We start from the raw sequence: 25,562 nt of genomic DNA, 5'->3' as shown, positions 1-25,562 counted from the left end.
CTAAGGGGATGATTCAGCTTTATAGCCCCTGTGATGTGTCTGGGTTACTCCTTCTGTCTCTGTGACCAAACAATGGATGTCTTGGTGGCAGTCTATAGTTCGTATTACACCCAAAGATTATGTATATACTGACAGGATACATCTCTCAGCCCTAACAATGGGAGTTGTTGTCTACAAAGCAGCACGGCAGGCTGTTTAGCTCCCACCTATCCTTTCTCTGGATTGGTGGAAACATGTTATTATTCAAATATTTTTTGGAATATTCGATGAGGGTTTTTGACATCAACCTTATGTATTCAATGGAGAGAGAAGCTGTGCTACTACCCTCATACCATACATTTTTTTGCCATCGCGAGACAAATCCGATAGTGTTTTTCCTCAAAGTTTCCGGGATGTCACGTGTCCTACTTATATCAATACACTCGTAAAAACATAAGCATTTTACGAAACTTCTGTTCGATCAAGCAATTTGGTTTTTGTTTGACCAAATTCGACACTCATTGACCTTCCATACGAAAACTCCTTACTTGGTGGGCGAAACAACAAAAACGCCACATGCTGGAGGGAGACAGATTTTCCGCAGAGTTTGGCCTCCCTTTTCCTCTCTGTTATACCTCTGTACTGGATTGGATGAACAGTGCAGAAGAGAACCTCCCCTGACAGCTTTTTTTCTTCTCGTCAAGACCAGTGGTGGAGTTCGTTTTGAATGGAAATTTCACTTAAGGACCAATGGAATAGTCTAAAATGCTAAGATCTGGCCTACTACCTTTACTTGAGGAAATACACTGCTCAAAAAAATAAAGGGAACACTAAAATAACACATCCTAGATCTGAATGAATGAAATATTCTTATTAAATACTTTTTTCTTTAAATTGTTGAATGTGCTGACAACAAAATCACACAAAAATTATCAATGGAAATCAAATGTATCAACCCATTGAGGTCTGGATTTGGAGTCACACTCAAAATTAAAGTGGACAACCACACTACAGGCTGATCCAACTTTGATGTAATGTCCTTAAAACAAGTCAAAATGAGGCTCAGTAGTGTGTGTGGCCTCCACATGCCTGTATTACCTCCCTACAACGCCTGGGCATGCTCCTGATGAGGTGGCGGATGGTCTCCTGAGGGATCTCCTCCCAGACCTGGACTACAGCATCCGCCAACTCCTGGACAGTCTGTGGTGCAACGTGGCGTCCCAGATGTGCTCAATTGGATTCAGGTCTGGGGAACGGACGAGCCAGTCCATAGCATCAATGCCTTCCTCTTGCAGGAACTGCTGACACACTCCAGCCACATGAGGTCGAGCATTGTCTTGCATTAGGAGGAACCCAGGGCCAACCGCACCAGCATATATTCTCACAAGGGGTCTGAGGATCTCATCTCGGTACCTAATGGCAGTCAGGCTACCTCTGGCGAGCACATGGAGGGCTGTGCGGCCCCCCAAAGAAATGCCACCCCACACCATGACTGACCCACCGCCAAACCGGTCATGCTGGAGGATGTTGCAGGCAGCAGAACGTTCTCCACGTCTGTCACATGTGCTCAGTGTGAACCTGCTTTCATCTGTGAAGAGCACAGGGTGCCAGTGGCGAATTTGCCAATCTTGGTGTTCTCTGGCAAATGCCAAACGTCCTGCATGGTGTTGGGCTGTAAGCACAACCACCACCACCTTCATGGAGTCTGTTTATGACTGTTTGAGCAGACACATGCACATTTGTGGCCTGTTGGAGGTCATTTTGCAGGGCTCTGGCAGTGCTCCTCCTGCTCCTCCTTGCACAAAGGCGGAGGTAGCGGTCCTGCTGCTGGGTTGTTGCCCTCCTATGGCCTCCTCCACGTCTCCTGATGTACTGGCCTGTCTCCTGGGAGTGCCTCCATGCTCTGGACACTACGCTGAGAGACACAACAAACCTTCTTGCCACAGCTCATATTGATGTGCCATCCTGGATGAGCTGCACTACCTGAGCCACTTGTGTGGGTTGTAGACTCCGTCTCATGCTACCACTAGAGTGAAAGCACCGCCAGCATTCAAAAGTGACCAAAACATCAGCAAGGAAGCATAGGAACTGAGAAGTGGTCTGTGGTCACCACCTGCAGAACCACTCCTTTATTGGGGGTGTCTTGCTAATTGCCTATAATTTCCACCTGTTGTCTATTCCATTTGCACAACAGCATGTGACATTTATTGTCAATCAGTATTGCTTCCTAAGTGGACAGTTTGATTTCACAGAAGTGTGATTGACTTGGAGTTACATTGTGTTGTTTAAGTGTTCCCTTTATTTTTTTAAGCAGTGTATATATAAGTGCCTTGCTAAGGGGAACAATGGCAGGTTGAACATGGGATATTATTATATTATTATATTCATGCCAGAAACCCTCCCACTGCCAACTCACTTCCTTCAGGTTTTACTGGCCATCTTTCTATTGAATACTGTAACGTGGCGTATGTGGTTGTTCTACCTGCCTCCGTCCAAGGCCCGGGCTTTTGTGGCGCATGGAGTGTCGTACTCACCTCTGCACTATAGGATCAGGACTCTGATAAAGTTATTATGCTACATAACATAAGTACTTGTTCACAATATTCCATGGCAGTTTGATTCTCTCTGACAAAAAGTAAGGTATAAAACAACAACATTAAAACATTAAAATTAACATTTTTAAGAGATTTACATTCCACTGGTTGCAATCACTAGCTAATCATCTTTACACTAAAAATACATTCCAATCAATGCATCACGAAAGTAAAAGCGATTGAGGACCACTTTGGACCCGACGTCATAAAGCATGAGTGATATTCCATTAGCCCAATCATAACCGGAAATGTTCATATTTTAACCAATCAAACTGCATACGGTACAGGAAGTAGGCTGTCCCTGGTAGTTAAGATAGGTCGCCTTTGCAAACGGTCTGTTTCGACCGGCCACAGAGGTAGAGGACGTTGGAGTCACTGTGAAGAGGATCAGGTATAAAGAATAGCCAACCCCTCCCTATCCAACATGTTTTCCCGCATTGCAAGACCCACAATTTGCATTGCTACCAGGAGCTTATCCACCTCCTCACAGGTAAATACATTTCTTTGTCAGCTAAGAGATGGCTAGTAATAGCGTAAATTCACTAGCTAACGTTACTAGCTAGTTAGCATGGCAACCAGCTAGCTTGTCAGATTATTTAGCCAGCTAACTAGCTACATTAGCTAGGTATAACTTGAAATGTCACATACTTTGCATTAGTTGAGCCACATCAGAATGGGCTAGAGTTTAAAACGAGTCAATGTTATCAACTTTAGCTATACTCATAACGTTAGTTTAATTAATTGGCTAGCAGTAGCTGACTAGCAAGGATTTGTAAACTGTTGATAGCTGCTTCCACTGCACTGTATAAGGTCAATTTGTCATGCTTGGTTTACTTTTGGGATTTGCAAAGGCAAGGCATGCGCAATTATGAGTGACAAAAATAATACTATGGTAAAGGTTCTTTGATTGACAGAGCAGTGTTTTGTTCGGTTATCTCGAGCTTGTCCTTCGTGACATGTTAGTGAACAACCTCCGATGGCACATTCAATTTAATTAATTATTAAAAGGATTATTGGCCCAGCCTCTTCCAAATCCACATTTTTGCTAAGTAATCCATATTTAACACACATGATATACTAAAACTACTGATAGTGTGCAATACAATAACATCACATCTTTACTACAAACTGTCTTAATTTAAACTCGTTTGGATTGTGTCAATGATAAAATTAACACGATTGATAACACCTTGGACAGTTTTGATCAATGTTTAAAATGTTCCTGAAGGTTGGCATTGGCAAGGATACAGTAGTATAATTCCACAACATTGATCAAGAAGTAACTTTAACCTTATTAATATAATCAGAGCTGTTGAAAGATTCTGTGAACTTGAGTAATGGTGGCTTTCATTATTTCTACAGCTTAATGAAGATTAAATAAAAAAATGATCCTTGAATTGCTCACTCTGAAATCCTGGCTTCTTGTGGCCAACCATGAATAGCCAAGAGGTTGAATCCATAGTGTCCTGACCTTTGCCCTTTCTGTGAATGGTTTGTGGCCTAGAAGAATAAATATAATTTTCAGGTGAAAGGTTTCTGTCCCCTTTTTGATATTGGCAAATTACAAGGATTGATTGTGCAAAGATTAACTAAGTCCTACATGAAACTTGAATTATAAACCTTGGTCTAACAGACTCATCCTACAAAACCACAATTGAGTCAGTCTCATTCAAGCTTCTTGTTTGTAATAGATGCACATCTATTCTACAATAGTTTGTGCTGGAATTCTTCACACGCAGGAAATATGTTTGGTTGTGATTGTCAGCAATATGACGTCGATATTAAGGCTGACCCCATTTAGTCGATTGTTTGGTCGATATGCTGTTGGTCGGCAGATTTGTAGTCAAGCAGTGGTAAATGTATGAAATATATGTTATGGCACACGAGACACCTGTCTGATTCACGCCCGTCTGAGTGTACTAATCCATTAGAGGCTGTGGGTATCACCAGTAGTACATTTACCGTTAATTACCATTTCTAATCTAGAATGTTTGTTTGGTTACGGTAATTTCTGTTAATGCATTCAATATTACATTCTTACCGTTCTCATTGTAGGAGTGGACACATTGTTTGCGGAGCGCACAACCTAGGCTACACTTGTAAGAAAAAAAGTTTTGGTTTATTTAATTTACGAGTTGTCAATTTATTCATTGTCTTTGGTTTGGAGCGCTCATGTCAATCTTGAGTAAAAACATGCACCTGATTACACATAGGCCTAGGCTACCTGGCCTGCTTATAAATGTGCACATTTGGAGATCTGATACAATTTCTGATTTTCTTAACTCACCATCACTGTGGAGCTTCTCAAAGTAATGTTTTCTTTGCCTCAAACAGCACGTAAACAAAGTTTGTTTCTACATCCATTGAGAATGACAGTAGTTCCTCAATGTAGCCTTTTTTTAAAACTATTTCCAGCACACTTCCTTTTGATAACCACTCAGCATGAAAGGGGAAAAGGGCCTCCTACCTGATAACTTATCACTTGCACAAATAGCCTACAGCTGTGTTTGTTTCTCAGGAGCTCACTGGTGCAGGAAACTGAGGGCCCAGAATATTTTATACATTGTTGCACTTTTGCTAGCATGAGCTTTGGGCCAGACCAAGTTAAGTTGATACAATGTTTCAAGTTCCTTGCAGACAGGCCATGCCTAGAAATGTGATTTATAGGATATTTATTTTCATCAGGTTATTTTCTACCTGCAGGCTGCAATGTTTTTATTTTTTGGCTTTATGGAGGCTATTTTTCCATATTGACAATAGGTCATTTTAGATTTGTATCATTTAGATAGAATTTGTATTAACCACATCATTGATTTTGAGATGAAGACTTTATAAATTAAATGAAGCTGTTTCATGAAAATGTGCATGTGAAAATCCTAACAGGCACGCAGTTCAGTAGAAATTTTATGATAACTTGGCGCTCCAAATGAAAAAGGTTTCCGATAGCTATTACTGGCACTTCAAGAGCATAACGGCTGCAAAGGCCAGCAGCAGCGGGAGGAGGATGGGTTAAGGTTTTTTTTCTTCTTCTGGTTAGGCTATATTGATCTCTGGCTCCCTATTTAGTAATTTGACTCTTCATTTTTAATTGCAGCGCTTAAAGCATCAGGCAAGCTCAGTAGCCTACATATAGTTGATTTTATTCAAACATAAGGTGTGTCTATATATGGGAAAATACATGTTTTAAAAATTGACCAATCAATCGGGAACAAATTCTCGGTGGACCATTTTTTTTGTTGTTGTCGGGGACAGCTTTATGAGAGTCAGTGAGTCAGTGAAATTGTATCCTCTCCCCCTCAGAACAATGCCAAGGTGGCAGTGTTGGGTGCTTCCGGCGGTATTGGCCAGCCTCTCTCACTGCTCCTGAAGAACAGTCCTCTGGTGGGCGAACTGTCTCTCTTTGACATTGCCCACACACCTGGAGTGGCAGCTGACCTCAGCCACATCGAGACCAGGGCCCATGTCACTGGTAAGACACCTTCCTGCTGTACATCAGCTTCACTCCTAAAGTCTTAATACTGTGTAGTGGAATTATTGTGAAAATGTCCCTTTGGTTTATCTAATTTAACTACGATGATTCCTTCACTAGGTTACATGGGTCCAGACCAGTTGGACGCTGCACTGAAAGGCTGCAATGTCGTTGTCATCCCTGCTGGTGTCCCAAGAAAACCTGGTAAGTTTACCAAAGTTGACAATGGGATTCATAATGAAGAACATCATGCTTTCTTTCAATTGGAAGTGCACACATTACATTTAAAAATAAAATTCTTCCAGGCATGACCCGTGATGATCTGTTCAACACTAATGCCACCATCGTGGCCACTCTGGCTGATGCTGTTGCCCGCAACTGCCCCGAAGCCATGATCTGCATCATCGCCAACCCTGTGAGTACACCACTACCTCTTCTCCAGAATTAACTCAAGCTCCTGGCGACTCGCATTACTCTAGAGCAGCTCAGACGTCTGTCTATACAGTCGGATACCTGTTGGAGAAAAGCAATTTTTTGTTGCCAAAGAGAAAGGTAGCACTGACTTTCAGGAATGGGCTTAATTTGAAAGGCAATTTATTTTCCATGCCAGTGCTGGTTAGGTCACTGATTTGTTTTGGTGCTTCAGTCACCACAATCTTAAATGATACAAGATCTCATTTGCTTAAATATTCCATTTATTGTGTAATGGCTGTTTAGTGTACATCAGAAGGTAAATGCCAGTGATAGTAACATGTGGTTTGAAATAACTGACAATTTTGTTTAATCCATAGGTCAACTCTACTATTCCCATCACATCAGAGGTGATGAAAAAGTATGGCGTCTACAACCCCAACAGAGTTTTTGGTGTCACCACATTGGATATCGTCAGAGCCAATGCATTTGTTGCAGAGCTGAAAGTAAGGTTTGAGGACCTCAAACATTCCTAATGCACCCTATACTCACTCTCTATACCTTTGACACACAGTGATCTCAAAGTTCATGGGTGTATCACCCTGAACGGAACAAAGTTTATATTTGTATCTTACAGATGATTGTGGAAGAATAGATAAACACTGTGTGACAAAGCAAAAACATTCACACCTAGAGTTGGAATTCCCTACTTTGTAGTTTGCTCAGAGCAAGGCTCTAAATGTGCTTGGGTGCATTCTATACAACGTTTGTATTGTAATAGGCTTATGTTGTAGGGAATGTCTCTACTTAAATCTTTGGTTGTCACCATGATCCAACTGCATAACATTTTTAAAGTAGATTTTTTAAAACATTTTCTTTAAGTTAATGCTAGCCAGCTAGTATCATCTCATTGATTTTTGAATAGGCAATAATATTGCATAGGCAAGATGGCTGACTGTTTGGTGTTTCATATTGCAGGGCCTTGACCCAGCACGTGTCAATGTACCAGTGATTGGAGGTCATGCAGGAAAGACCATTATTCCTCTCATCTCACAGGTAAGAATAAGGGCCTTTTCACAGAAATAAATAATCCAATACCTGAACGATTTCCTTGCAATGACACCAGTAGGACTAAATCTTAATCTAACAACAAAAATGACACATTTGCCCATTTTTAGGGGTTTGAGCTGATCTGATATGCTGCCCCTGTTTTTGGAACACTTTTTTTAATGGCTCCCTCTAGTGTTTTTAACATCAATGAATGAGTTGTCATACAGTGGGAGCCTGTGATTCAGAATTTGTTAGTCTGTGGCTTTAAGAAATTCCTAATTCATGGTCATTTTAAAATTCAGTTTGAAAATGAATAGGATAAGGTTCAACATGAACAAGGCTTTTCCTGTGAATAACTATATACCTTGCACACACCACTCTGTAGGCAACACCCAAAGTGGAGTTCCCAGCCGACCAGCTCTCTGCTCTGACCGCTAGGATCCAGGATGCTGGCACTGAGGTTGTGAAGGCCAAGGCTGGAGCAGGTAGGCAGTGTTACCCGACGGACTGGCTGATTCTCAATGAAAACTGTCCTTTAAACGTAATGAATGTTTGAACCACTCTGAGCTCTAACTGGCAAACCTACGTGTGTTCAGGCTCTGCTACGCTGTCCATGGCCTACGCTGGGGCTAGATTCACCTTCTCCGTCCTGGACGCCATGAACGGAAAGGATAGCGTTGTAGAGTGTGCGTACGTAAGGTCAGAAGAGACCGAATGCAAATACTTCTCCACACCTCTCCTCCTCGGGGTAAGTCCTACACCACCTTATAAACAGGTTTATAAGTTGGAGACTGAAATTGCACCTTCTGCTTATTGTTGATATTAATGCTGTACTTGAGCTTAATTCAGGTTCCTATTTGAATGACACACGACTTTGACAATCTGAAGTGATAACCAGAAGGAATATTTTTGTGCCCTTTTAGAAACACGGAATTGAGAAGAACCTTGGCCTGGGCAAGCTGTCAGCCTTTGAGGAGAATCTGGTGGCTGATGCCATTGGTGAGCTGAAGGGCTCCATCAAGAAGGGCGAGGATTTTGTTGCTAACATGAAGTGAGCAAAGTTTGAATCTGTGGTTATTTATATTGTCCAGTCACTTAAATGGCAACAAGGTCTCTCAAATCCAAGTTTCATCATGCCTGATGACAAAATAGCTGTTATAAGAAATGTTAACTGATCAGAAATGTTAATAATGCTATCAATAAACGGTTGACCTTACATCTTGCACTGGATCAATGTATGTTTGAGGGATTTCTCAAAGTTGTAGCTCTTACATAGATGTTCAAATGACTTCTGTTCGCAATCTAGATTGTCAATGTATGCTCCATGTAACTATGCATGGAATTATTTGTAAAGTAGTATTTTGTCTTTACCCATCAACCCAGAACTATTCTTGTGGCTTTTTTCAAAGGTATAAAGAAATCTCTACACCATTTACAATTTGCGTTTGAATAGTGAAGGGGTGGGGGAGGGTGGAAATGTACACTAAGAATTCCAATGTGCAAGCATATCACCTTGAGTGTCTGACAATGTAATTCAGTTACTACACCTCAATATTTAAATGTATGTAATGTATGTAACGAGATTATATAAAAGGTGTAACAAGTGGCGTCCAGCTACAAAATAAGTAAGAACATTAAACAAGTTTTGGAAGGAATTTTGAACTTGTTGGGGGGGAGGCTGGTCGTGAAATGGTTAATGGAATGTTTGGAATGAGCTTGTTACCTTGTAACCAAGGAGAGTACCACAGAAGCCACTACAAAACAAACTGGCAGCCTGGGTAGCTAGAGAAACTTAAGTGTAGACAGATTTCAGGTTGATTTTGACTATTTCGAACATTTAATGACTTTATAGTCGAGCATTTTACACTGTAAATCACAAACGTTAGCTGAACTAGCTAGCTACGCGTTCAAACCGCATGAAATAAGTGGAACCAGGTGAAGGTTGAGGCAATAATATATTTGCGATACTACTTTCACGATAGTTTTGCCTCATGTCGTGACTTCTCCGCTTGAAGTGTATATTTCATATTGATCACAATGTCCACCGGGATTCATCATGCCACAAATCAAAGCATCAAGCCCTTCAAGTCTAGCGAAGAGTACCTGTATGCGATGAAGGAGGATTTGGCAGAATGGTTGAGAGATTTGTACGAGATCGATATTGACGTGAACAACATACTGGAGGCGCTCGAGACGGGCGCGGTCCTCTGTTCCCACGCCAATAATGTCACACGAGTGGCGGGAGAGTTCATTCAAAAGTACGGGATGGTGCGACAGGTCCAGCTGCCAACGAACGGTGTCACGTTCGTAAATTCGGCCCAACCTGCAACTTTCCTGGCCCGGGACAACATCTCAAATTTCATCAGTTGGTGTCGAAAGCATATGGATATTAAAGGTATGACAATATTCCTGCATAATGGCAATTTATGTTTTGACTGACAACTACTTTTGCTGGCCAAAATTTTTCAATTGTATATATCCTACAGAAGGCTTGAACGTAATTATAGTTTAACTGGGTGAAGCCATTGTGAATGTAATCGTTATATGCCGTAAATCCACACCCACTTGCCCCACAGGTCAAGTGGCAAACAGGTGTGACAAACTGACATGAATGGAGTCTCTTGAATTAATGGCTTATTGACCAGCATCCCAATATTATTTATGCCTATTGTATTCAAAATATTGAAGAAAAAAATATTTCTGAACGCATGCACACATTCAGTAGCCTACAACGGACAGTGTGTGCTAGACAAGTGCTCAACAGTGTTTGATGGAATGCATGCAATATGGAAATGTACCACTAGGTGAGGCTCTAAATCCATACTTCATAGGAACATGGTCTCGTGAACCTTTCCCTCAATTTTTAAATCTGTACTTTTCTAAGGATCACATCCCTGGATAGAACATTCATCTGGAAACAAAACTCAGCGCCCAGGGTTTTCCTGGTCATGTTGGTCACATGAGGCTGCTCGTATTACGTTAACATCTCGATCCTCAGACGTCTCACTCAATCTTTCTCCCCACTCCTCCAGATGTGCTCATGTTTGAGACAGATGACCTAGTGCTGCGGAAAAATGAGAAGAACTTTGTGCTGTGTCTGCTGGAAGTAGCCCGGCGGGCCTCTCGTTTCGGCATGGTCGCCCCCGTGTTGATCCAGTTGGAGCAAGAGATCGAGGAGGAGATCAGAGAGGAGCTGGAGTTGCCCCTGGAAAAGACCCCGCCACTAGCCAAACCCCAGCGGCGCACCTCCAACACTCAAAACCTGGATGAGATGGTGAGACCGCACCGCTGGAACCAGTTCACAAATTGGAACCAATGAACAGATCTTCCACTATAATCAGTGATCAAATCCACTATCCAAACTATTTCACATATCCCCCACAGTCACTAATATTATCAGTAATTGTAATCAGCTATCAAATCTATTTTAAGTGACCAGTTATTACAAATCTACCACTCTACAATGATCAAGTCTACTAACTAATGCTCAAATCATCCAAAGTAACCAGTGATCAGATCTCCTGCCCGCAATGTGGCCAGTCTGGTGTAACTACTGATCTGGGTCCTTCTATGGGGAAAGGACTAGTACTCGGTTTTATACACTGAATTATATTAGACTTGTTGGATAAACCTCATGATGGTAGTTTGGGCTATAAGGGTTATTTCCATTTTAATGAAGTTATCTGAGGAAATTAATTAGACCATATAATTTTTGTGGCTGGCTATAGAATAAAGACAACATATAAAAACGTACAGTACATCATGTGCAGTACTTTTGAGTACGTACAGTTGAAGTCGGAATATGACATACACCGTAGCCAAATACATTTAAACTCAGTTTCACAATTCCTGACATTTTAAATCCTAGTAAAAATTCCCTGTCTTAGGTCAGTTAGGATCACCACTTTATTTTAAGAATGTGAAATGTCAGAATAATAGAGTGAATGATTTATTTAAGCTTTTATTTATTTCATCACATTCCCAGTGGGTCAGAAGTTTACATACACTCAATTAGTATTTGGTAGCATTGCCTTTCAATTTAACTTGGGTCAAATGTTTTGCGTAGCCTTCCACAAGCTTCCCACAATAAGTTGGGTGCATTTTGGCCCATTACAGAGCTGGTGTAACTGAGTCAGGTTTGCAGCCTCCTTGCTTGCACACGCTTTTTCAGGTCTACCCACAAATTTTCTACCCCAACAACATGATGCTGTAACCCCCGTGTTTCATGATTGGGATGGTGAACTTTGGCTTGCAAGCATCCCCCTTTCTCCTCCAAACATAACAATGGTCATTATGGCCAAACAGTTCTATTTTTGTTTCATCAGACCAGAGGACATTTCTCCAAAAAGTACGATGTTTGTCCCGATGTGCAGTTGCAAACCGTAGTCTGGCTTTCTTATGGAGGTTTTGGAGCAGTGGCATCTACCTTGCTGAACGGCCTTTCAGATTGTGTCGATATAGGACTTGTTTTACTGTGGATATTGATACTTTTGTACCTGTTTCCTCCAGCATCCTCACAAGGTCCTTTGCTGCTGTTTTGGGATTGATTTGCACTTTTCGCACCAAAGTACGTTCATATCTAGGAGACAGAACGCGTCTCCTTCCTGAGCTGTATGACTGCTGCGTGGTCCCATGGTTTTTATACTTGCATACTATTGTTTGTACAGATGAACGTGGTACCTTCAGGTGTTTGGAAATTGCTCCCAAGGATGAACCAGCCGTGTGGAGGACTCTACAAATTTTTGGGTGGGTCTTGGCTGATTTCTTTCGATTTCCCATGATGTCAAGCAGAGGCACTGAGGATGAAGGTAGGCCTTGAAATACATCCACAGGTACACCTCCAATTGACTCAAATGATGTCAATTAGCCTATCAGAGGCTTCTAAAGCCATGACATAATTTTCTGGAATTTTCCAAGCTGTTTAACCTCTCTGGGATCATGTTGCCCACCTGGCCAAAAGCCAGTGAAAATGCAGAGCGCCAAATTCAAATAAATTACTATAAATAATGAAACTTTCATGAAATCACACATGTAAGATACCAAATGAAAGCTACATTTACATTACATTTAAGTCATTTAGCAGACGCTCTTATCCAGAGCGACTTACAAATTGGTGCATACACCTTATGACAACCAGTGGAACAGCCACTTGCATCTAAATCTTGTTGGGGGGGGTAACAGGAAGGTAACAGGATACTAAACCCTTATTACTCCCTTAAGGGAATCTGCCCTCAACCACTCCTTCCCCCAATCCAGATGTCCATCCGTCTCAACACGTTGCTCTCCTCTCGTCCACCCAACACATTCCAAAGCCTTGGGTCTTTCTTCAGTGAACCATTAACTTCTGACATGAAACCCAGTTTCTTTCCAATGATTTATTTAACATCGCAAAGTTCAAAGTTTAGCCGATTCCAACACCCCATAATGACAAAGAAAAAGCAGGTATTAGAAAATGTTTGCCTTTATTTACATAAGTATTCCGGCCCTTTGCTATGAGACTTGAAATTGAGCTCATGTGTATCCCGTAGAAACATCTCAAGGATGATAATTGGAAACAACTTGATTGGATTCCACCGGTGGTAAATTCAATTGATTTGGAAAGGCACACACTTGTCGATATAAGGTCTCAGTTGATATGGCTTGGTTTTCGCTCTGACATGCACAGAGGTCAAATGAATTGTCCATACAGCTCCAAGACAGGATTGTGTCGAGGCAATCTGGGGTATCTGGGGAAGGATACCAAAAACTGCCTGCAGCATTGAAGGCTCAAGAACACTGGCCTCCATTATTCTTAAATGGAAGAAGTTTCAAGAAGAGCTGGCCGCCCGGACAAACTGAGCAATCGGGGTGAAGGGTCTTGGTCAGGGAGGAGACCAAGAACCCAATGGTCACTGACAGAGTTCCAGAGTTCCTCTGTGGAGATGGGAGAACCTTCCAGAAGGACAACCATCTCTGCAGCACTCCACCAATCAGGTTTTTGTGGTAGATGGCCAGATTGAAGCCACTCTTCAGTAAAAGGCACATGACAGCCCACTTGAAGTTTGCCAAATGGAACTTAAAGGACTTTCAGAAACAAGATTGAACGCTTTGGCCTGAATGCCAAGCGTCACGTCAGGAGGAAACCTGGCACCATTCCTACGGTGAAGCATGGCGGTGGCAGCATCATGCTGTGTTGATGTTTTTCAGCAGCAGGTACTGGGAGACTAGTCAGGATTGACGCAAAGAGGAACAGAGCAAAGTACATTGAGATTATTGATGAAAACCAGCGTTCAGGACATCAGACTGGGGCGAAGGTTCACCTTCCATCAGGACAACAACCCAAAGCACACAGCCAAGACAACGCGGGAATGGCTTCAGGACAAGTCTCCGAATGTCCTTGAGTGGACCAGCCAGAGCCCGGACTTGAACCCTATCGAACAACTCTGGAGAGACCTGAAAATAACTGCAGCGACGCTCCCCATCCAACCAAACAGAGCTTGAGAGAATCTGCAGAGATTGGGAGAAATTCCCCAAATACAGGTGTGCCAAGTTTGTAGTGTCACAGCCAAGAACACTCTGCTGTAATCGCTTCCAAAAATGTGTTTCAACAAAGTACTGAGTAAAGGGTCTGAATACTTATGTAAATGTGATATTTAAAAAATAAAAATGTAATTATACATTTGCAAAAAAATCTCAACTGTTTTTGCTTTGTCATTATGGGGTATTGTGTGTAGCTGGACGAGTAAAAAAAACTAATACATTTTAGAATGAGGCTGTAACGTAAAATGTGGAAAAAGTAAAGGACACTTGTGAATACAGCCAACATGTCAGATTTCAAAAAGGCTTTTCGGTGAAAGCAAACGATGCTATTATCTGAGGATCGCACCTCCGTAAACAAAGAGAAAAGCATATTTTAACCCTGCAGGCGCGACACAACGCAGAAATAAAAATATAATTCATGCCTTACCTTTGACAAGCTTCTTTTGTTGGCACTCCAATATGTCCCATAAACATCAAAAATGGTCCTTTTGTTCGATTAATTCTGTCGATATATATCCATTTATTTGGCGCGTTTGAGCCAGAAAAACACCAATTCCAACGTGCGCAACGTGACTACAAAATATCTTAAAAGTTACCTGTAAATGTTGCCAAAACATTTCAAACTACTTTTGTAATTCAACTTTTGGTATTTTTTAACGTAAATAATCAAATTGAAGACTGGATAATCTGTGTTCAATACAGGAGGAAAACAAAACTGAATCATGCTTTCTGGTTACGCGCCTCGAACAGTACACTTCAAGTGGCCCTCGTTCAAGATGGCCGTACATTTTCAGTACACAAAGGAAAAACCTCAACCAATTTCTAAAGACTGGTGACATCCAGTTGAAGTGATAGGAACTGCAAGAAGGTCCCTTTAGAAATCTGGATTCACAATGAAAGCCTGTTGAAAAGAGTGACCTCAAAAAAAAAAAAACATCTGAATTGTTTATCCTCGGTTTGGCCAGCTAAATAAGTTCTGTTATACTCAGACATGATTCAAACAGTTTTATAAACTTCAGTGTTTTCTATCCACATCTACTAATAATATGCATATCTTATCTTCTGGGGATGAGTAGCAGGCAGTTGATTTTGGGCATGCATTTAATCCGAATGTGAAAATACTGCCCCCTGTCACCAAGAAGTTAAAGGCACCAGTCCACTTTGTATGTAAACTTCTGACCCACTGGAATTGTGATACAGTGAAATAACTGGTCTGTAAACAATTGTTGGAAAAATTACCTGTCATGCACGAAGTAGATGTCCTAACCAACTTGCCAAAACTATAGTTTGTTAACAAGAAATGTGTGGAGTGGTTGAAAAATGAGTTTTAATGACTCCAACCTAAGTGTATGTAAACTTCCGACTTCAACTGTACATGTTCAAGTGTTGGCTCTTGGATTTCACCTGTGTTTTTGTTTCTCAGGTCCAGTGCCTCATTAGCCGCTGCACCTGCCCCACACAGTTTCCCATGTTCAAAGTGTCCGAGGGCAAATACAGGGTGGGGGACTCCAGCACACTCATATTTGTTCGGGTATGCCTCTCTCCGCCACCTGTTCTACACTCTTCCCTCTCTCATCCTCATCAATTGCTCACTCTTTACAGCTGAGCTCATTCTGTGCCTATCACTTCTCATCTCTGACAATCTATCACCGATATACCCATATACTGCAGCACTCTATGGAGATTTTGTTTTTTTAATCTTTCAGTGGAAAAATTGAGTGATCTGTTTTGTGCTTTTTTTACTGTGGCAGAAAGTGGGGTGCGGTATCTGTGGGGTGTGACATATGTAACCTTGAAGGTCTCTTTGAAATGCTTAATGCTATGTAGTCTTATTGTGAGTGAATCATTTGTCTTTTACTATCTTAACCCACCAATTATACAATGTTGCAGTTGTGCTCTTTTTCATAGGTATGGTTTGTGTGTGTGCCCCCGCATGCGTGTCCATGTTTTATCAGATCCTGCGTAATCATGTGATGGTGCGAGTGGGTGGAGGTTGGGACACCCTGGAGCACTATCTGGACAAGCATGACCCCTGTCGCTGCACCTCTATCAGTGAGTTTTCTCAGACCCCCCCCCACACACACACACACACACACACTAGTCCCCCTTCCGACTGAGCCTGCTTGAATCACCATCACTTACATAATACAGGAGCATCCACCAGGCAAATTGACTGTAAATATTCATCACGACACACAGGGTGCCTGTGAGCTCCTGAGAACTCTAACCACAATACTATACAACAATGCAACTCAACTTTATTAATCCCCACAGGGAGCAATTTAGTTTAGAAGGTATCAGAGTACATGGATGTGTTATAGTAGGATGGAGAAGTAGAATACCTGGAATATTACTCACAGCGATTCTCAATATTGCAATAGTGTAGGGCATGCTGCACACTAGGTGGCAGTCCACACCTTAACCATTGCGCTTGTCATGATTGGAGAATTGAGCTGCTCATTGTGTATTATTGTGCATTGACAAGCACATGCATTAAAGGGGACAATGAAAGGAAGCATAGATGGATGACTGCGTACCCCGCTGAGCTTCTGTCAATTATATTACCGCTCCACACTAGATGCTGGTGTAATAAAAGACTTGCACTATATATACAAAACTATGTGGACACCCCTTCAAATTAGTGGATCTGGCTATTTCAGCCACACAGTTGAGCACACAGCCATGCAATCTCCATAGACGACCATTGACAGTAGAATGGCCTTACTGAAGAGCTCAGTTACTTTCAACGTGGCACCGTCATAGGATGCAACCTTTCCAACAAGTCAGTTGCTGGAGCTGCCCCGGTCAACTGTAAGTGCTGTTTTCGTGAAGTGGAAACATCTAGGCGCAACAACAACTCAGCCGCAGAGTGATTGATCACACAAGCTCACAGAACGGGACCGCCGAGTGCTGAAGTACGTAGTGTGTAACAATCGTCTGTCCTCGGTTGCAACACGCTCTACAGAGTTCCGAACTGCCTTTGGTAACGACGTCAGCACAAGAACTGTTCAGCAGGTGCTTAATGAAATGGGTTTCCATGGCTGAGCAGCCGCACGCACTCAAGACTAAGATCAACATGCGCAATGCCAAGCGTCGGCTGGAGTGGTGTAAAGCTCACCGCCATTGGACTCTGGCGCAGTGGAAACACGTTCTCTGGAGTGATGAATCCCGCTTCACCATCTGGCAGTCCGACAGGTTAATCTGGGTTTGGCGGAAGCCAGGAGAACGCTACCTGCCCAAATGCATAATGTCAACTGTAAAGTTTGGTGGACGAGGAATAATGGTCTAGGGCTGTTTTTAATGCTTTGGGCTAGGCCCCTTAGTTCCTGTCAAGGGTAATCTTAATGCTACATCATGCAATGACATTCTAGACAATTCTGTGCTTCTAACTTTGTGGAAACGGTTTGGGGAAGGCCCTTAACTGTTTCAGCATGACAATGCCCCCATGCACAAATCAAGGTCCATACAGAAATGGTTTGTCGAGATCGGTGTGGAAGAACTTGACTGGCCTGCACAGAGACCTGACCTCAACTCAATCGAAGACCTTTGGGATGAATTGTATCGCCGACTGCGATCCAGGCCTAATCGCCCAACATCCATGCCCAACCTCACTAAAGCTCTTGTGGCTGAACGAAAACAAGTCCCCATAGCAATGGTCCAACATCTACTGGAAAACCTTCCCAGAAGAGGGGAGGCTGTTATAGCAGCGAAGGGAGGACCAACTCTATTAATGCCCATGATTTTGGAATGAGTTGGTCATGTAGTTAATGTAACTGAAGCATTGCTGGCCTCCTCTCCAAGGTCGGCTTTTAACCAAAGGCATGTAACATCATAGCCGCAGGAAATGGGGGTGCTGAGGGTGCTGAACTTTTTTTCTTTCTCTCACACAAAAGTAGTTCACTGGGCCTTTACTAGTCCTGTATTACCGAACCAATATACCCCCAATCCCTAACATCTTCCCGGGGCTGTGTAAAATCTCACTCTCCTGCCTCACCAGGCTTGTAAAATAAAGCCCCAAGAGGGCCAGAGTGGAAGGACGGTGGACTGTGATTGTCATTTTGTCATATAAATAGAGACACATTTCTATTAGGAGCAGCCATTAGCCTAACCTCTACTTTCAGCTGATGAGTGCTGGTCTTTTATTCCCCAAATTTAGAGATTGGAAAGAGTTGACGCCAATGCAGAAATATGAATTGTGACAGGCATTGCAACCATAAACCTAATTGGTATTCATAAGATCTATCGGAGGTTAAATACTTCAGCTAAAAATACAGTGAGGAAAAAAAACAAAAGTTATATAAATTGTGCTTCATTCCTAACAAGATACCATGCCGCAAATAAGTGCTTTAAATAACGATTACCATTCAAATTATGTGCTGCTGAATCCTGTATCTTACATTTTATTTTCACCTTGGTGATTTACTGGGATATTAACAGCTTCCCTGTAACACTGGTGACAGATGAAGACTTTGTTTTCTTCTCTTCTCTTGATTTCCATCCCTCTCTCATCTCTCTTCAGCCCATAAGCTGGCCCAGCGCCCGGGCACGCCGGTCCACGAGATCAAAGGCAGGTTGCCGGGGCGCCCAGACGGCCAGGGTCCAACCATGCCTACCATGCTGATCATGAGTCGCCACGCCCAGACCCCCTTCCAGCCCGTCCTCTGGACCCCCTCCGAAGCCCCCTCCATCTACTCCCCCAGGGGCCTGAGGCCAGCCAGGACAAGGGGTTCCCTATCACCAGACACAGGGCTCAGAGCCTCTTGCTCCCCTAACAGATCGTCCCTCTCTCCTGACCCAGGCCCCCGGTTCTCCAGGGAGATGAAGACTACCTTTTCCAACAGGTAAGAGAATAATGGTGATGGTATTGATGAAAATATTAGTAATATTGATGATAGTGCTATTAAAGACAATGATGGACATTGAGGGTGTTGAAATTGATTGTAAGATCACATTCATGGGTGGCTTTCAGTACCAGGGTACATAATATATCAGTGAATGCCACACTGACCTTAAACAGTTTGAACCCAACAGGATCATTAATAACACAGCTTGGTTCCCCTGGACCTTGTTATTAGTGCTGATCACTGCCATTTAACTACATTATTAGATTACCTGTTCATTGATGGATGCAAAAAGCATACATAATATTTTGAAAAGCTCTCGCTTGTTGTCTGGCATCAGCAGCGAACGCCTTCCTAATATTGAGTTGCACCCACTTTTGTGCTCCGAACAGCCTCCATTTGTTGGGGCATGAACTCTACAAGGTGTCTAAAGCATTCTACAGGGATGCTGACCCCAATGCTTCCCACAGTTGTCAAGTTGGCTGGATGTCCTTTGGGTGGTGGACTGTTCTTGATACACACAGGAACTGTTGAGAGTGAAAAATCAATCAGCGTTGCAGTTCTTGACACACTCAAACTTGTGTGCCTGGCATCTACTACCATACCCCTTCAAAGGCACTTATATCTTTTGTCTTGCCCATTCACCCTCTTAATGACACACATGCATAATCGATGTCTCAATTGTCTCGAGGCTTAAAAATCCTTCTTGAACTTGTCCCCTCCCCTTCATCTTCACTGATTTGAAGTGGATTTAACAAGTGACATCAATAAGGGATCATAGATTTCACCTGTGTTCGCCGGGTCAGTCGGTCATGGAAAGAGCAGGTGTTCCTAATATTTTTTTTATACTCTGTGTAGATGGGTCACCTTGCTCTGTCAGAGAGTTAGAATGGCACTTAACACCTATGTTAGAGGACTGAGTGCAGAACCCTCTTACCATTAGGACCTTATGGCCTTGTCTGAGAGCCCCGTAAGTGTATAAGGCATTAACAAAGCAAACACTGCAGTACAGATCCAAGGGCTGCCCACTTAAACCTACTTTTGTTCAAGAAAAAGGATGGCTTAAATTAATGTAGTTTGTCAGTCTGTAAATTTTAGGTTTAATTTGTTGTGGTAGCATATTATGTTCATGAATAAATTGAATGGAGTCGGTTTACACTTCACTGGTGTTGAACATAGTGCAGTACAGGCTGTATTTTTGAGCATCAAGCAAAATGTGTTTTTTAACCGATATTGAAATTACTCTTTTAGCTTTTTCCAAATAGTGAAATTACATAATCTGCAAAGGAATTGTCTAAAACGTGAGTGCTCATGCATGACTGTTATATTGTGATAACGTGACTCAATACCTCCATGCTGCACATAGTTTTACATTCCTGTTTTATTGTGTTGGATCATTTCACTGTTAACGTCCCCCACTACATGTTAGATTGTTAAAATGAATCAACTTTGTCATGCCGCCACAATGTATTATTAACATTGTAGCTGGCCTACTTCAGCACAAACAGTCACTGGAGTTATAATTATGTGGATAATGATTGTAGGGATGCATATGTTATCATACACTACACCAGGAGGTATCTGTGGGCAGCCTGCTTTTGGAAACGATGAGCAAATTAACAGATTTATTAGATTTGGGGTTTTTGCTACAGTTTATATTATCGGTATGGTATACTCTAGATCATTTTCAGTAGTCTATTCAACATATTTCAGTCTCAGCATTATGCTGCAGAATTAATTCACTGAATGTAAAATCACTGACAGATTTACAAACCTTCTATTCAGGTTAGTTTGAGGATATGAGGATGACCACATTGACTGTCCATGAAAGTCTTTGTGGTCATCTTTGTCTATCACTGGTTGAAACTGTCCTGCAGCCTCTGTAGACTTGGATTTTGATGTAGCAGCTCTGCTTTGCTTTGATTTCTCAAATTTTGTAATGAGTTTCCAGGTACTTAAACGCCAGGCTAGGAAATATTCTAAAATGACATAACATTTTCTGTCCATTTAATTAATCTATTGCACAATAGCATGGCAAGCAAATAAACTCAGCAAAAAAAGAAATGTTCCTGTTTCAGGACCCTGTCTTCCAAAGATAATTCGTAAAAATCCAAATAACTTCACAGATCTTCATTGTAAAGGGTTTAAACACTGTTTCAATGAACAATAAACAATTAATGAATATGCAACTGTGGAATGGTCGTTAAGACAAGAACAGCTTAGACGGTAGGCAATTAAGGTCACAGATATGAAAACTTAGGAAACTAAAGCTGCCTTTCGAATGACTGTGAAAATCACCAAAAGAAAGATGCCCAGGGTCCCTGATCATCTGCGTGAATGTGCCTTAGGCATGCTGCAAGGAGGCATAAGGACTGCAGATGTGGCCAGGGCAATAAATTGCAATGTCCGTATTGTGAAATGCCTAAGACACTGCTACAGGGAGACAGGACGGACAGCTGATCATCCTCGCAGTGGCAGACCACATGTAACAACACCTGCACAGGATCGGTACATCCGAACAGCACACCAGCGGGACAGGTACAGGATGGCAACAACTGCCCAAGTTACACCAGGAACGCACAATCCCTCCATCAGTACTCAGACTGTCCGCAATAGGCTGAGAGAGGCTGGACTGAGGGCTTGTAGGCCTGTTGTAAGGCAGGTCCTCACCAGACATCACCGGCAACAACGTCGCCTATGGGCACAAACCCACCGTCGCTGGACCAGACAGGACTGGCAAAAAGTGCTCTTCACTGACGAGCCACGGTTTTGTCTCACCAGGGGTGATGGTCGGATTCGCGTTTATCGTTGAAGGAATGACAGTTACACTGAGGCCTGTACTCTGGAGCAGGATCGATTTGGATGTGGAGGGTCCGTCATGGTCTGGGGCGGTGTGTCACAGCATCATCGGACTGAGCTTGTTGTCATTGCAGGCAATCAACGCTGTGCGTTACAGGGAAGACATCCTCCTCCCTCATGTGGTACCCTTCCTGCAGGCTCATCCTGGCATGACCCTCCAGCATGACAATGCCACCTGCCATACTACTCATTCTGTGCGTGATTTCCTGCAAGACAGGAATGTCAGTGTTCTGCCAATGGCCAGCGAAGAGCCCGGATCTCAATCCCATTGAGCACGTCTGGGACCTGTTGGCTCGAAGGGTGAGGGCTAGGGCCATTCCCCCCCCGAAATGTCCGGGAACTTGCAGGTGCCTTGGTGGAAGAGTGGGGTAACGCCTCACGGCAAGAACTGGCAAATCTGGTGCAGTCCATGAGGAGGAGTTGCACAGCAGTACTTAATGCAGCTGGTGGCCACACCAGATACTGACTGTTAATTTTGATTTTGACCCCCCTTTGTTCAGGGACACATTAAATTTCTGTTAGTCACATGTCTGTGGAACTTGTTCAGTTTGTCTGTTGAATCTTATGTTCATACAAATATTTACACATGTTAAGTTTTCTGACAATTAACGCAGTTGACAGTGAGGACGTTTCTTTTTGCTGAGTTTAGGTGTATGCATTTTTGGTCATAACATAAAACTTCTCATTATCAAATCATTTCTGGGTAACAATTATGTACCTTACTGTAGTTTTAAATTAAAATGCATAGCACTTTTGGCCATAGCATACATCCAGAGATGTTGTGCTGTTCATCAACTTCAAGCAAATCACAAAGAAAATATAGCACAATAGCATTATATAGGCCCACTTAAAGGTAGACTCAACAAAATGACGTTGCCACGAACAGCACCGCAGATATTGAGATGAGCGAGATGCAAGACTTCGCAGTCACACACAGTATCTGCACATGTGCACCTGTTCTCTTCAAGCTCTTATAGCTTGTGAGCCATGGGACCAAAACATTGGTGAAGTTGAGCCTCATGCTTCAACACTCTTTGTTGTGGAAATTGACCCTCTGTGCTGTTTACGTTCTGCATCTGTCATATCGCTGGGTCTACAACATGACAAAATAAAGATAATATTGGCTGTCTCGTTAAAATCCTAATCACATTTTCAGTGTTGCTGTCTACCAGGGAGTCACTATGAGCGCCTTATATGTAATGTAGTATAGTGCGTTCTGACAGCCTTTTACGTGACAGTTTTTGCATTTAACACTTATTATTATTACATATTACAATATTATTGCTAAACAATACAAGACCGAGACAGTTGGTGAAAGCAGAACTCTAGGCTAGATGTGTGCATCTTACTTCACACACAAACACATCCACTGTTTGTTGTTCTAATTTGTGCTGTTGCCAGTGTCTTCTGTCTGTTGTTCGTTTTGTCTTACATTGTTTAATCTGCGTTGCCACAGGAGGCATTTTGCCTCTTGCCGTCATTGTAAATAAGAATTGATTCTGAATTGACTTGCCTGGTGAAATAAAGGTAACTATTTTAAATAATAATTTTTAGTTTAAGCAGCTTTTGTTTGTTTTTGCAGCCTTTGTTTTTAGTTTGCAGAAGTGGATTTGGTAGGCTACATTGTAGAGAAGCCTGGAAACAACTTTTATTCTGTATACTTACCATGTGCAAACTTGCATTAAGAAATTAATAATGTTAGTTATTTAGGTCACCTTGGAGAGATCGGATACGCAGTGGCATATCAAAACTTGACAGTGTGATTTTGTTGTGCTATTTCAGACTGCGACAGAGTGCTTCCACACCCACTCTCCAGCACCACCAGTCTGGGCGTAATGATGACTCAGCACTCAACTCTTCCATGAGGACAGGCAGAGAGGCCACACGCTCGTCCCATGCCCCCCGCTTCACCAGCAGCCTGCCTCGGTACATCCAACACTCCTCCACACCTCAGCCCAAGACTAAGCCCCAGGCTCAGAGGCCTAGAACCCCCCTGGTCTTCCACAGGTCCCCTGGGCAGCAATCCTCCCTGCCCCAGCCCAGCCCAGAAAACGGGCTTACTCAAACCTGGACGAAGTCTCAGTTTGCCTCTAAGCTCAGGCAGAGCTCCATGTTGGGTGGCAACAGCACAGAACCCTCAACCAGTACTGCCCCCCAGAGGAATGGAGGATCCAACACGGTAAGAGCTGCTACACCCGCCAGATATACCCCTGTCTGCCCCAGACAACCCACCATCACTATCCAGCAACCTGAAAACATTGATACTCTTCAAAAGAGCCCCGATTTAATTCGCACCTTCTGTCCAGCCAAAAACTTCTGGGAAGAATCATCTGGGGAATGCCAAATCAGGCCTTTCACACCCATTGGAGGAAACCTGAGGGATCCAAATAAGACACCGACCCCTTATGACATCACAACCAACCCTTCACACAGCGAATCCAACCATGAGAGATTGCAGGGCATGACAAGACAGACTGCATTTGGCTTTCCTGTCAATGACAAGGCTTCTCACAAAAGCACTGTGGTGAGCCTTGAAGAGCCTGAGCATCCAGAACTATGTGGCAAAGTCTTTGTGGCAGGAGACAGAGCGATAGACAATGCTTACCTGTTTACTCCGCCCCCCATCAGCCCAGCCCAGGAGGCCAGTCTGTACCAGAGTCTGGAGCACGAGATCCTGTCCAACCTCCAGCAGCTCCGCGTCAACTCAGATGACAGAAAACGCAAGCAAAACGGTCAATACCAACCATCTCAGAATATCGCTGAGAACGATTATGGTGGATTCAGTACAGTTCTAGTTGGGTTCGAACCATCTCCACATACCTCAGCCTCTTATGCCACACATCCAGTTGAGGCCAGCTTTGATGCAGTCATCACTGAGCTCTCCAAAGGGAATAGGCTGCTGGAAAAGGTGTGTGTGGAGAGCTGGGTGAAAACACTCTCTGGTAGCCCAACAGCTAGGGAGACTTGCAGCAACACAGAGGTGGTGAACTCCAGCTTAAACCTCAAAGTGGCCAAAGCCTGTGTAACCAGCTCCTGGTCCTCTATGGGCTCCGGTGTCGAGTCCAAAGAGCTGCCTGCTGATTCTACTTTCTCACCGGACTCTGGGAATGGAGTAAGCATTAACATAAGGCGCAGGGTGACAGACGCCAATTCACTTGTAGTGAACCCCAGAGCCACTACCATAACAGGTCCTGATAGCCTGTTGAACCCAAGCAATGGGTCTTTCAGGCAGAAGAGAACCTTGAAGAAACCAGAGAGTGTGCCCTCCATCTACAAGCTGAAGCTCCGGCCAAGGCACGACTACAGACCAGGTAAGAAGCCCTCGCGAATCCCCACCCCAATCTCCTACAAAGAGGGTCACCTGCGGGGTACCCTGGAGGGTCCAGAAGGGACACACACACCTAGACGAGCATCACACACCTCCCTCAGGCAGGCAGACAGGGTTCCACAGAAATGTATCAGAGCTACAGGCAGCATGGCTACAAAGCCACAGTGAGGCTAAGGTAGTGGCAAATGCTTCAATCGGTGACAGCAGAGGACCCAGAGCAGAGTCCCGAGTCTAATCCCTTACATTTCGCTTCCATAGCAAATTGCAGTACTCAAGGGAAAAATACTCTATTTGGATGGTAATGTACAGGTACTGTACTACATTTATTTTTGGTTAAAGCTGAATTAATGCATCAGACCACACAAAGTAGTGGTGAAAGATTATCTGCATTCAGTGGCGCGTTCGCCTCAACAAATAAAGGTTTTCAACTATAATGCTCAGTTTCAGTTCAATTTGACTTATTCTGTGTGCACTACACTGTGTGACAATCATTTTATTGCAAAACTTTCTTC

At 43.0% G+C, this 25,562-nt stretch overlaps 2 protein-coding genes across 2 annotated transcripts; both read left to right on the top strand.

The window, feature by feature from the left end:
* Positions 1-2,895: 2,895 nt before the first annotated feature.
* LOC118390028 (malate dehydrogenase, mitochondrial-like) lies at positions 2,896-8,719 on the top strand. The gene is made up of 9 exons (XM_035780159.2): positions 2,896-3,063; positions 5,874-6,042; positions 6,163-6,246; positions 6,348-6,457; positions 6,834-6,959; positions 7,432-7,509; positions 7,889-7,988; positions 8,100-8,251; positions 8,427-8,719. Exons 1-9 carry the CDS (start codon positions 2,998-3,000, stop codon positions 8,556-8,558), a joined length of 1,017 nt encoding a protein of 338 aa, XP_035636052.1. The 5' UTR covers positions 2,896-2,997; the 3' UTR covers positions 8,559-8,719.
* Positions 8,720-8,780: 61 nt separating this feature from the next.
* Positions 8,781-25,490, top strand: LOC118390026 (GAS2-like protein 2A). Its single transcript, XM_035780158.2, has 6 exons — positions 8,781-9,898; positions 10,536-10,777; positions 15,446-15,553; positions 15,978-16,074; positions 18,542-18,863; positions 23,505-25,490. The coding sequence occupies exons 1-6, from the start codon at positions 9,541-9,543 to the stop codon at positions 25,216-25,218; spliced, it is 2,841 nt and encodes a 946-aa protein (XP_035636051.1). The 5' UTR covers positions 8,781-9,540; the 3' UTR covers positions 25,219-25,490.
* Positions 25,491-25,562: the final 72 nt, after the last annotated feature.

The sequence above is a fragment of the Oncorhynchus keta genome, chromosome 11 (assembly GCF_023373465.1).
Source record: "Oncorhynchus keta strain PuntledgeMale-10-30-2019 chromosome 11, Oket_V2, whole genome shotgun sequence".
Classification (NCBI taxonomy): domain Eukaryota; kingdom Metazoa; phylum Chordata; class Actinopteri; order Salmoniformes; family Salmonidae; genus Oncorhynchus; species Oncorhynchus keta.
This window is presented reverse-complemented; position numbering and strand designations above follow the sequence as displayed.